At 43.2% G+C, this 13,548-nt stretch overlaps 1 protein-coding gene across 1 annotated transcript; it reads right to left on the bottom strand.

The window, feature by feature from the left end:
• Window positions 1–7,177: 7,177 nt before the first annotated feature.
• On the bottom strand, window positions 7,178–12,940 carry UPK1B (uroplakin 1B). The gene is made up of 7 exons (XM_026089945.1): window positions 12,872–12,940; window positions 12,109–12,309; window positions 10,193–10,267; window positions 9,338–9,460; window positions 8,848–9,027; window positions 7,843–7,926; window positions 7,178–7,228 (listed from the first exon to the last, which is right to left on the bottom strand). The coding sequence occupies exons 1-7, from the start codon at window positions 12,938–12,940 to the stop codon at window positions 7,178–7,180; spliced, it is 783 nt and encodes a 260-aa protein (XP_025945730.1).
• Window positions 12,941–13,548: the final 608 nt, after the last annotated feature.

Here is a 13,548-nt window from a genome sequence, read left to right as displayed (position 1 = left end):
CCTTTTGATTCTCTCAATCTCTAGGAAAAAAAAACAAAACACCTAGAGGATGGGGAAAAGCTGTAGCTGATCCCAATTCTGTTTAACTTTTGCCTGCTCCCAATTAATGTAAGGCTTGCTGATAACTAATCCTGCTCCAAGCAAGGAATGGAAAGCTTGCCATTGCATTCTATTGGAGCTGGAGTAGGACTTTCACAGACTGGAAAGGAAGGAAAGCAGGAGGCAAGTGTTTCCTGAGGGCTTCATGCAGCAGCCCAAGTCTCAGATCTTATTCTTGAAGGCACTGGTCCCCTTCAAAATACTCCTTTGTTGCCATGTCAAGGGAAGGGTTAGAAATCAGACACTGTGAAAAGGCTTGTCCCCCACATACCCACCCTCGTTATTGATTATTTCTCCTGCTAGCCCTGATGGATTGTATTTTTGTTAAGCTTTGTTCTCTGTGTGGACTTGACCGCCTTTGTGCCTTATTGCTTAAAAAAAAAAAGAAAAACAACACCCACAAAAAAGATGTTTTGCCAGGTCTCAGCCATGAGATTAAACTGGAATTTTTATAGAAACAGACCTGTGCCCTAGTAATATTTTGAAACATTTTCTTTCTCCTGGATCTGGTTTATGAACAGTGAACAAATGCATCTGTCTTCCTCTGACACGAAGTTTGAGCCCTTGTTTTCTCATGTGAGTGGCCAGGAAACTGAGCTGGTCTTGTATGGGTTTTGGTTGTGGGCGTTCAGCACACTTTTCTTATTGAGGCTAATGCGAGCTGCTGCTGCTCAGCAGCTCTGAAAATGAAGGGAGGGCATGGAGACTTTTGTAAAATTACCATTATCTGAAGTGCTTTAAAGTTTCCAAGGCTGAAATTCATCTTTCTTCTTATCATTTCTAGTTCTGCCAGGCTGAGGTTTCAGTGATGCACAACCACATCATCCCATTTAGCACAGCTCCTACAGAATTCTGCCTTGTCTGCAATAATGTAGAGCAACAGAGAGTGGAAAATAAAAATGCTCTGGGATCCCAACACTTGTAGAGAGGAAGCCAAACTGGTGCAAGAGAAGTTACTACAAATTCCTCAGTGCATTGTGTATGCACTTCTGTTGATTTGCAAAGGATAAGCAAGAGCTTAACAAAACTGTGAATTAAATTTCCTGGTTCTCTCTGTTCTTGCAGTTCCTCATTGTTTCAGTTTCTAAACTTACTGTGAAAGTGAACATTATTAGTAGCTGTCCCTTATTCCACACTGAAGAAAAAAGATTAAGGTTCTTGTGGTTGTAACCTCAGTGGGCATATCTGCAGTCCAACCTGCTCTTTGTTCCCCCCAAACAGCAGAAGAATCATTAGGTTAAAAGAACACATTTTTCATTTTTCAACAGCTGAGCCCAGGACTTGACTCCTTTTCCTACCTCCTTCATGACTTCAATTTCCCTTTAGGAAAATGCCTGGGTTGTGCTTCCTGCTTACCATGGCAACTGGCACACAAAGTAGGACAGAAGAGCATGTCTGTTGAACTCTGTAATTGTTGTTAGCCCTAGTCAGTTATGAGTGCTGTGCAAGAAACAGTATTTTTGTATTCTTCTGCCACAGAGTCTAATAATGATTTGGCCATAATACAAGAGGAGAATCCCAAACTGCCCCCAGCATTCCTGTGATTATGGAAATTAAGCAGATGGTGCACTAAAGACCTGTACATCCTCCAGTGAGAACTGTGCCCTGAACTGGTGTGTTTAAATACGTAGAAGTGCTTGAACACAATTTCAGCCAAGTCCTTTTGCCTGTTTTCACATCAAAATGGGTTTGAAAGTCTGACTCAGGCTGAATATCTGCATCGGTTGTATTGGAAGCACCAATTATAGCATCCTAGATACTTTCAGCTAAGTCAGTCAGTCAGCAAGATTAAGTGAATTCCCAAACTGGCTGTTTACTAGGAGACAAGCTAGCCCAGCACCAAAGAGAGCCTGATACCAGTGTCTCATGCATCCTCCTTGCAACGCAGGAGTACAGGCAATGGCGGACAACAGGACATGTCCAGCAGGCACCCCACTGGTTGTAGCTAAAGGTAGGTTGGCAGCGAAAGAGAGGCAGGCAGTGCAGGGAAGAAATTTAGCCCAGTGTGGGAGACTTAGGCCACAACAAGGCAACAACAATAACAACAAGAGCAAGACCATAGTGGCTAAGATGGAGAAAGGCAGTGAGGTCTCTGAGTTCATTTTCTGCCTGAGCAGGAAAAACTCTTCAAAGAACATGTTGTGTCTCCACAAGGGTAAAGGGATGAACAGTTTCAGAGTTAAGGATCAAAAAGGAGCAGGAGCTGCAAAACTCAGATCTGGCCAGGTCCTGAACATCCCAAAAATTAAAACAAGATTCATTCCCTGATAAAAACATGTAGCTATTTTCTCATGTCTTACTTGCAAATGGCAGTGTGAGAGGAGCTGGATTTTGCATATGTGGAAAATTCATAGGAATTCTATCTAGAACTTTAGGTCCAGGCTCATCTTTAAACTGGACCTGTTTTCTCCCATAGCACATCTGTTGCATGGAGTGCATATCTCTCTTTCACTTAAATCCTTTATCTAAAAGACCTGGAAATATTTGAATTCAGTGAGAGGAAATGACTTCAAAGAAAACTCAGTAGCTGCTTAAGAATGAACCACAATGATTAGGAACATGAGAACAACCAGAGCTGGAGAAAAATGAGTAACACATGATTATTGTTAAACAAGGGAATATCCCAGATAAGTAAAACCTGAAGAGGAAAAAGAAAATAATCCCCAAGCCATAAGACAGAGCTGAAACAGTCTGAAAAGTATCAGCTACCTTCTTTCCCTCCTCCTTCATAAGAGTCAGGAAGAAGTTTAGATCATCAAAAATAGGTGCTCACAAATTGCTTTACTTACCTTCTTTTGTATCATGAAACAATTTGTTTTAAACACCGTGTGTTGGAGAGTGAAGGCAGAAGAGAGATGTAAAAAGACTGGGCTAATTCACAGAAGCATCAAATATGCTGCAGGGATTATATGAAGTGGCTTTACCCTTTTCAGAGTCTGTGCCAGCCACAATACTCTGCTAAAGGTGAGTGTTGTCTAGTAAGAATAGAGAGATGGAAGGTTTTCAGTCCTGCATTCACTCACAGTCAGTAACAGCCCTGGGGAGACAGAGCAGATCATTGCTCATCACTTAGTTGTCGTGTAGAGTTTATCTCAACTAGTGAATGTGCAAAACCACAGGTGACCTTGCCCATGCTGGAATTTCACCTCGCATGCAGGCTAACATAATCAGAAATGCCCTCACCTTTTCTTCCTGTTGAGGATAAACCCCCAGCAGTCATCCTCAGCTCCTCCCACAGCAGGCTCTCCTAAAGAGACATGCCTCAGATTACAGGGAGGGTTCTTGCAGGAGGTTCCCAGCATACCATACATTGCAGAGGCTTTCCCAAGTTGCCAAAGACAGCAGGGCTGCCAAGGGGTGGGAGAAAGAGGCTTCATTTGTGAGCTAGTTTTAGGTCATACTTGGTCCCAATAAACTTGTTTTTGGCACAAGTCCCTGTTGCCGGGAATGTGAAATACTAAGATGCCAGGGTAGGGATGAGCAGGATGGGAGTTAAATCATCTGGGTCAGAGGCTATAGTACACCACCGACACTGTGGCGCTGGTTTATGCAGTAAGGTGGGTAGCCAGAGGCAAGCACAGCACATAGCGGCAGGGCATTGTGTGCTGTAAGTGAAATGACAAGGTAAGGAGAAATAGGGCCTGTGAAAGAGAGTCTGTTCAAAGAGATCTCATGCAGAAGAAGAACAAGCAGCACAAAGGAGAGGGGAAAAGAGGAAGGGGCAGACAAGCCTGTTGGAGAAATGGGTGCAAGGCACAACATACACAAAGGCAGGCCCACATTGCCCCATGGCCCAAAGGAATAAACATTTCAGTACTGCCAACTCCAAACATTTAAGACTTTGAAAGGCATAGGGTTATGTTTCTGCATATATGGGAGGAAAACAGCAAGGATTTGAGTTTCTTGTTGACTTGTAGGCCAAACTGCTCTGTCAAGTACGAACAAAGGATGTCTTGATGAGATGTGTCTGATTTCTCAGAGCTGTGGATATTGCAATAAATTAATGTTCTAAAATTACAGCTGGTAACTCCAGGGGAGAATTGAAACATGCTTTTTTGCCAAGAGAGAACTGTGAAGATTCACACCTACAAAACAGAAATACACACAGTAAGTCCGCAAACAAAGCACATAACTCCCATTGGAGAATTTTTTCTTCATCTTGTCTTAGTCTGGCAGTTTTCATCTTTTTTTTCATCGTCTTGTCTTAGTCCAGCAGTTTTCATTCTATGCATATTGCCAGCTTCAAAGAGTGCATACATCTGTACCCTCAGGTAGTGATCCAAACAGCTGAGAATGGGCAGGATTTCTTTATAGGCCTCAGTCAACACACGAACCAGTTCCCCACCATTCCTGTCACTGACTCCATTCCTTCCTCACCCTCCACTGGAATCCCAGGTAGGGGACTTGCAGAGATTGGAATCAACCTTCAAAAGCTGAAAAACCAGAAAAAGCTGGGCAGAATTTTTTACAAGCCTGCTCAACATCATTCTGCCATTAGCCCAGTCTCCTTTTCCCTCCTTAGCTCAGACGGATAAAGCTGGGTGTTTCTGGTTGCATTGTGACTTGCTTGGCACTTCTGCATAGATCCACCGTTGCTCAGATCACTTGTTCATCACAGCTTTTATTTTCATAAAACATAAATTATAATGTGCCAGGTGAGCTACAGACTCAAGAAGCAGAAAACAAATTTGATGAATCCAAACTTAATTGGCTTAAACTGATATTTATGCCATAGGTCAATAGGATCATTTGCAATTGGTTGGTGAAGATAATACTGCAACAGTCTATTTAAACTAACCTCAGTTCTTCTACAAAACCCTACAAACCCTACCTACAAAACCCTAGAGTATGTTCTCTATATTGAGAGCAGTGCCATAATGATGTCACATTTAGAGGTAGAAGAAAGTAAAAATGATACCACAGGATCTGAAGCAAAAGACCAGAGGAAGAAAATAAGATTTTGAGATTACCTGTTAAGTGGCCCTAAAGTCTTCATCCTACAAGCCCTGTCTCCAGCTATGCCATATGCAGAGGGCCTTGCTAGTCCTTAGAAGGTCCCACATCCATTCATTTCAGTATCACCCAATTGCAGAGCTTTCTAAGTTTCAGAAATTACTCGAGCAAGAGATCTTTATGCAGGTGTGTAACTATCCACCTAGGCTGCCATGACTTAGAAGCAATTGGAGGGATTTGATCAAACAAGGACAGAGACTGTGTGCATTGACACTATCCCTCCTCCCCCATTTCTGTCCGCTCTGCTAGGGATTTGCAGTTCATAACAAGAAACATCGAACCAAATCTTTGCTATTGCTAACTTGCTTAGGGAAGCTCTGATTCTCTTTAGATTTTTTTAGATCTTGGTATTATTCATAGCTTTCAGCAACATAAGCAAGTCTATCTCACAAAAAAAGTGCTTAAGACAAAAGAAAGTCCTTATTCCTTAGTGTCCAGGCTCTTAAAGAAAGTCATCACCCCATTAAAACAGTGAGCCTTCCACAGGTGCTCCCCTTCTGGAGTGGCTGATCCAAGGGGATTTTTCTTTTTGAAGACACACACACACAAAAACCTACCCCTCTGTGTTGCAGGGACCTGTTTCTCCTTCAAACTATTCACCCTCTTAGCTCTGCCTGTTTCTCTCCCCCATTACACCAGCAAGGGACTATTCAGCTACAGGCTTTTTGGAGCACTGTGTGTCAGTGTACGAGGCACTCAGATCTTCAGAATGGGGTTACAGGTATGTAAAGCCTGTATTTGCACTGCCCAGGATGTCCCAGATACAAACATTTATCATTTCCCCTTCCTGAACACAGGATCCTTAACAAGAAGGAAATTTCACTTCCACCACTTTTTAATTAGTATTTTGAAGAATATACAAAAATGAAGACTCAAGGCAGCCAGTAAGCTCTCACGACCTGGCCCAGTACACATTAAAAAGAGGTTTCACCTTAAAACATTATGTACAGGAGCATATTTCACACAACACATGTAACTGCTGAAGCATTCATTAGAAAGGACACCAGATCAGTCTGAGCCAAAGTAAACAGCCTCTGTTGAACTGAGTGAGAATTGTTAACTCTTGATGCAAGGACCAGATTTGGTTGACTCAGTTTCTTGCCTGCATTTTTCACAGGAGTTACTTGTTGCCATTATTTGCAGTTTGTTTCACCTGATCTGGGGATGTGGAAGGGGGAGTGCACAGGGGACATGACCATATGCATGCAGTTAGTTGAAGCAGGAAGCATGGTAGTCTAGGGATATGACAGCCAGTTTTGCAAAGGCAGGTATAGCACAGAGCCCTTGTATTCTGCACACATAGTTGGTGGTGCAAAATTTTGTACAAAGTACATACAGCTTTTCAAAAGAGTCATTCTTAGCAAACAGCATTTCATGGACTGGCACTTCTGAAGGTAGGAGTGCCTGCAGTAGTTTCATCAATGACAAGAGGTAGGCTTGAATATAGGCAGCATATGGCAGAGGAATGAGCTAACCTTTTATTGGGCTTGACTAGCAACAGACTTTTCATCTGTGACATGTCTTCACTGCTGACACACTTAAACTTATAGAGAATCTGCATTATTCTAAGGCAAGGGGTGACAGAGACGAGGAACAGAAGTAGAAAGATAAAATGTATCAGAGAGTTCTGCAGTCCTCTCCCTTGCATTATCCATCTTTATTGTTCACAGGAGGTTACCATTTTGCTCACATAGTCCATACCAGAATCTAGTTTTAGAGAGATACTTTTCTGGAGCAAGTACACATGAACTGGACATTTTCCTTTCCAATGTCATCACAGAACAAATCAGATCATCTCTTATCTTATGCTCCAAGGATTTCTTGCACAGCAAAAGGATTGCGTCTCAGCCACAAGGCTTAAAGGCTGCAGAACAAGAGGCAAAGAAGGAACAAGATTCTTTCCTGGAGGCATCACCTCAGTGTGTCAAGTGTTTGGAGCAGCAAAAATAGTATGGGAGAGGTAGTGGGGAAAACTCCAAATTATCAGTGGCACAAGAATGGAGCAGGAGATGAATGAAAGCAGTTTCATTCAGTGCTTCAGGACAACGTTGAGGACACCAGACCTTCAATATTCAATTCTGCTCCAGTAGAACATAGTACCGAGGAGAACCCAGAACTGAAAAGACAAGACTGTTAACTTTCTTTACTCCCCAGCCTCTCCCACCAATCCCTTTTAGTCCTTTTGGTAGGAGAGAGGAACAGAAATTCTTGCTAAGCGAAGTCCATACAGGCACAGGAAGCTTAAAGCTTTTTATCTGCACAGCAGCTTCACAGTGAAGCAAGAAGATCTATACAGATGTAACTATTTGACTCGATCACTCAGTTTGCTGGGAATTATCTGTCATGAAGCTGCCGAACCCTGAGTACTTGAAACACTCGTGCAGTCTTCAAACTAGATACTGAATTATCTGCTATCTCCAGTTTAGATGATCCAATACCCTTCACAAACAAGTATCTGCAAGCTGTTTGCTGTACTGTATTGCTGAGACTACAGCAGGCCACAGCAAGCTGAAAGGCCATCTAGCTCTTCATGTGTGGAAGCCAGAATGGAGGGGAGCTTCTAAATGTAGCCCTATTATAGGAACAGGCTACAAGCAGGCTGGTGACAAATGAATTACTGTATTCTACAGATTTTTTAAATGCATCAATCCTGACAGCCACCTCCACCCATCTGGGTGGGGAATAGCAAGGAAAGAGAAGAGCAAATAAAAGCAAATATTAAGTACTCACAGTCCAGCAGAGGATGGCAAAACCAAACCAGGCAACACCCCAGGCTTGTCTGTTCATTGGCCCAGAAATAGCGTCATAACAACCCTGTAAGACAACCATGAATGAGTCAACATGAGCTTTGAACTTGTACCAGTAGGCTACAAACTCATCCATCTCTGAGACGGAGTGAGATGACATGCTCCATTACTATTGCAATTTGGGTAGCTCACAGGGTCTCAAGAAGTTGAGCCAGAGCTTCACTGCTTATTGACAGCTTGCAGATAGCCTACCTGTTTCTAGCTACAAATATGAAGAAGTCCAGCTCAGACACTTCAAAGACACTTTAGTGTCCCATCCCCTTGCCATATTTGTACCTATAACCAGACACAGCCAACACAGGGTTGGCGTCCAGAAACAAGAAGCTGCATGCAAATTTGGAATCTTGAATGCCTTCTAGAGATGCTTGTTAGTGCAGACATTCACGCTTATGACCCAGCAATCTGTCTGAACAGGAGAAGCCGGTCTACTGAAAAGCTCAGCTAGTGATGTGTTCAGTAACTTTATCCACCACAGGAAACCACTTTCACTTTTCAGAGCTGTCCCACTATTTGGTTGCTGGAGCACAGCAGGACAGCCTCTTCTTCCTCCCCTGACATCAGCTTTTCATTAGCTGTGATAACTACCTTGCATAGAACTGCTGACTAGCTCACACATATTGTATGCAATCATCTTTGGGCTAAGTTTGAATTAGCTCATGCCCACTTACATGTCAGGGGTGCTACTTCTTATTGGTGGCACTGGAAGGGTTTTCTTCCTTCATGCTCTCTCCATCGGGAAAGCCTTTATCACAGTCTATCCTGGATTCAACAACATGGCTAGAACCCTACAGGCATTGCTTCGTCTCCAGAAAGCTTTTGAACATGGGTAGCTTACAGTGGAGGAGGAAAGCTATTCCCTGTTTCCTCCCATTCCAGAAAGACACTGTAGACCAACAGGCATAATTGGATGAAGTGGAGCAGTTCTTACATTACTGTTATAGTAGCCAGGCACTCCAAGTTTGCAGCCATCCAGGTTGACGGGAGACCCTCGGGCATCCATGACGCAGCACTGGTGTGGCCAAGGGTAGTCAGCGTCGCTGTACATGCTCCGGAAGGCAGACGCATACTTCTGCCAGTCAGATGGGCCATGCACACCACAACACTGATTCTGTCCCGGAGAGCGGGGGGAGAGAAGGGAATGGTCTTTACGGGCCAAGGTTATAGCACTGTACGAGACTGGATCCTGCACATGGCTAGTTAGGCATTAACCACAGATTTATGGGAGAGATTTTTTGAAGTGCCTGCCTTTGACAGTCTGTCATCTGATAAATGAGCAAAATGGGGAGTCCAACAGGACTTTGTCGGAGGTTCAAGGCAGATGCTGTCCTCTTTATTACTGAGTGGTCCCAAGGAGCACTTGAAATTTCAGAGCTGCAGAACATTCAGTAATTAATGAGAGTTTTCAGTGTTGTTATTACCTGAAGCATGAGATTATTCCATGTTTTTGTGACCTCTTCACTCATCCATTTGTCATTGTTATTGTCTGCCTCTAACTTCTGATACCTCTCCAGCATTTGTTTCAGAAAGGGATTTGGAGTGAGCTACAGGATAAACAGAAAAGAATGCAGGAACTATATAAATAGGTTGCCAGGTAAAGCAAATATAGAGTTATTTAGGGTGGGGTGGTTTGGTTGGTTTGTTTCAGTGTCCTGGTAGAGAACAGGAATGCTGCTTTGGACCCCACCCCACCCCAGTTTTACAGTTTTATACATAGGAAGACAAAGAGGAGGATTTGAGGAGCAGGAGCAACAGAAAGACGTAGATCTTGAGCATGACTGTTAAGCAGGTCCTACCACATGTCAGACGAGAGGAGACGTGCAGAAGCTATGGCTTGCATTTGATATATTGCTTGGAACTAAAGCACCACAGGTCATTTGCCCCTGCCAATAGCTGCAATAACTCATGTAATCTTTTCCTTACTAGTGACATTACCTGTAGCAATTCTGAAGATTTGCTTTCCACATCTATGATAGATTAATCACTGCAGCTGAAAGACTAACACTGTATTGGTGATTCAACTAACTCACACTATTGTTCCTTTAATAGCAAAGTTAGAAATATTTTTAAATGTTACAAATAACAAAGTTATGTTAAAAATAACAAAGTTATTTTCTTGATCAGAACAATGAAGTTAGAGACTTTCCAACAGTAGTCCTTTGAGTTTACACTGTACCACATATGACATTTCTGCACTGAATGGGAATACAGAGTACCAAAACCCTGCAATATTTCTCAACGTAATTGCAAGAACACATGAGAAAAGCAATACTCACAAAGTCTCGGTGAGTTGCTGCTGTGATGCAAGAAGCCATTTCAAATGCATAAATGATCAGCATCAGAATGATATACTGTAGGAGAAAGAGAACAGAGTTAGCTCTTGGAAAAAAGTTAAGCAGTTTCTTCTGGTCCTGTATTTTCCAAGGTCAAGTTCAATACCCTGCTCAAGTCAACTGAAGCTTATAAGCCCTTTGCTGAATTCGCCTAGCTCTATTTTAAATGAATTTATCTTTTTGCTTTCATTACTCACTTCAGGTGCTCCAAAGCCTCACAGAGTCATAAAACAAGCATAATTTACATTGGGAGGGAACTCTGCAGGTGATCTCATCCAAATCCCCACTCAAAGGAAGAATCATTGGTTTAAAACTTTATGGTTCTTTATAGTCTACTTCATCTACTTCCTGAGAATAGTCAGACATCCATAATGCTAAGGTAACATGCTCATTTTTCCAGGCAAAGGAAGCCAGGCTGTTCTAGTCCCCTCATCCCTCTCTATTGCTTTGAACATTCCTGCAGCTTGTTTCAGTTTGCGATCTTTTTTCTTGAAGGTATATGTCTGGAATTGTTCTCCATCTCACAGACACAGTTTCATCAGAACTTCACTGCATGGCATTAATACTGTTCTGTCTCTAGGGGAAATACTTTGCTTGATATGTCTGAGGACAACACTTGCCATTTTCATTGCTGCATCTCCCTGGCAACTTATATGTGCTACTCCACTCTTTCCACTTCCACCTGCCAGCTAAGACCTTTTCAGCATTGAGCTATTCAGTTCTAGCAAGAAAGCTTGTACTTTGCGGAAATAGAGGAAGGGTATAATTCAGTATGTTATTCAGATCCTCCTGACTTTGCATCATCAGATTTCCTCAGCACTCCTCCTTTGTGAGCAAAGATCCTTAATGAGAATCGATCCTCAAGAGCTCCTCTCATAGTCTTTTTCACTGCTTCTCTTCCCTTCTCAGCACAACCCCTCTCAGCCTTTTCCATATCCACTTTGCTGTTCTCGTGCCTCTATTTATCCTCTCACATCTCATAATGTTCTCAGATTTGAAGCATCTGTTTTCCCCTTACCCAGCTTCTGCCCTTTGTACCCCAGCTTTTCCCCTATAGCACAGCCTTGGGTTTCAGCCAACACACCAGAGTTTAGAGTTAGGGGAATTCTCTTCCATTAGCAGTTAGCTGGTTAATTCCCTGGCACAATATTTCAGTTCTCTAAGTCTTTTCTGTTTAAATAGATACCCCAACATTCCACATTAATTCAAGAGAGAGCTGATATCAGAATTTTCAGCTCTATCCTTCCTTAAAGAAAGCAGCTATTAAGTTTCACTACTGTCAATCTGAAGGACTAAGAAATTGTGCAGAGATCTGTTCACATCTTAGCATTGTTCATGGCTTATCCAAAGTTCTCTGTCCCCACCCCTGCAACCTCTGCCTGCCTACTAATGTCTGATGTTCTCAATTGCATCCATATTTGGTATACTAACACGTACTAATGCCTTGTACAGAAGTCATTACTTACCAGCTCCTACACAGAATGTATATAACAGCTGAAAGGCAGCAAGGGGTGGGGTGAAATGAGTATCATAAACCATATCTCAGCTACATCTGACTGCACAAGCGCTTCTGCATTGCTTCAGGGCAATGTCAGGGTCAAGCAAGCCAGTTTAAACCACTGCTGAGGCTATCACCATTAATACCCTCATCCTGGTTCAGGAGCTTCCCACGCTGTGTTCTTACAGGAGTCAGGTTGTGGGAGAACACAGTCATGGTCAGGAAGAAGGAAGACCCTCCAGCCCCTCATCATTGATAAAGCCTGCCTTTGCTCAGTGAGTGATTACCAAGGTGAGCAGGGAAACTAAGGCAGCATCTTTCAGTTTGACAGCAATGGGCGGACAAACTTTATAACACTTACCACCAGCAGCAAAGTCTTGTTGGACTTAATGACTCCAATGATGCCAAGGACAGACAGAGAAAAGAGTGCAAAGCCAACAAAGACGCCAATCCAGGCAGCAGCATAGATGTCATCATTTTCTGCAGCTTCCAGCAGAGGGTAGAGACCATGGGGATCAGACACGAAGAAGATGCACTCTGCTGTCAGGGCAATACCGCACATCTGAGAAGCCCAAGTCAGGGAAATGCATTAGATAAAGTTTCCCCAAAGAAACAGTAAAGAAAAAGGAATTAAGAGATCTTGTTCCTTTCATTCAGCCTCCTGCCAAGCAGGAGCTGCTCAAAAGAAAAACCCTGCCATTCCACTTCCACTGCCCAACTCTACAGTCTGGTTTTTTTATGCCTCAAAGCAAGAATTGCAGGCAAAACTCAGCAAGCTTATGCCTGAACAGTCAAGCCTAGAACTTGAAGATGTTTAAGAAAGAATTCACACAATCTTTCGCATTACTCTCTGGAGGGCTTGGCTGGAAGCATATTGGTCAGCAGCAAGGGCTCTTCCTCCAGAGCTTGTGTTGGTCTTGTGGATCATCCCCTGCTGTCAGTGCAGCACTCCCTCCCCACCCAACCGATCAGCTAGCATAGATCTCCTTTCCCTCTCCTCTCACACTATTCTATTGATATGTGGCCTTCACATGTGACGAGGGATTTCATGGCTGGGAACTGCTGCTTTGAGAAGTGCTATCCTGAAGGGAAGTCCCCACCCATCCTTGCCCTGCTCCACTTACCCCAATGACCACATTGCCCAGGACTAATAGGCCCTGAAAGATGCGTACGCTGTTATCATCTTTTGCCATCTTTAATTCTTCATTCAGCCTATGAAAACAAAAGACAGTCTTCAAGGAGACCAGTACAACAGACTTCATCCAGAAATGGAATTTATCCCCTGAGGATAAGGATAGACAGAATCTGCCAGTCTGTCTCCACACCTCCCACCCTTGCTTCACAGTAGTTTAAGAGAAACTACCCCGGGCTTGAAGTTGGTACCTCAAACTCTTCCTGATACTTAAACTATGGAAGACTGTCATCACTCTGTCTGCAGCCAGTGGCTTCACCTCCCTTTTGGGTAGGGTTTTCACCAACACAACAGCACCCATGCAAACCCCCAGCACAAACAAAACTCACAGTGTCACATTTCCATCTGGCTAGAAATACCACCTATGCCCAGATGGACATAGAATGAGTTCAGTGCACTCACCTCACTCCTCCTCTGAAGGACCCAGGTTTATCCCAGAGTATACTATTTACCCCAATACCATATCCTCTCAGCCAGCACTACCAGGAGGCCAAATTGGTAATTGCTCTGCTTTAGTCGTGTCACACACACACACACACCTACAGCACATGGCTTGGCAGCATCTTACTAAGAGTAATTCCCTTCCCCTTCCCATGCTGGGAAATGAAA

This window comes from Apteryx rowi, unplaced genomic scaffold (assembly GCF_003343035.1).
Source record: "Apteryx rowi isolate R43461 unplaced genomic scaffold, aptRow1 scaffold_838, whole genome shotgun sequence".
Lineage (NCBI taxonomy): Eukaryota > Metazoa > Chordata > Aves > Apterygiformes > Apterygidae > Apteryx > Apteryx rowi.
The sequence above is the reverse complement of the archived record's forward strand: the minus strand, read 5'-3'. Positions and strand labels throughout refer to the sequence as shown.

Excerpts from the sequence above, each read along its gene's own strand:
- UPK1B (XM_026089945.1), bottom strand. The coding sequence starts at position 12,940 with ATGGCAAAAGATGATAACAGCGTACGCATCTTTCAGGGCCTATTAGTC. Across the intron at positions 9,461-10,192 it reads CAGCAACTCACCGAGACTTT|CTCACTCCAAATCCCTTTCT; the intron begins GTGAGTATTGCT and ends TTTATCCTGTAG. Across the intron at positions 7,229-7,842 it reads TTGCCATCCTCTGCTGGACT|TTCTGGGTTCTCCTCGGTAC; the intron begins GTGAGTACTTAA and ends TTGTCTTTTCAG.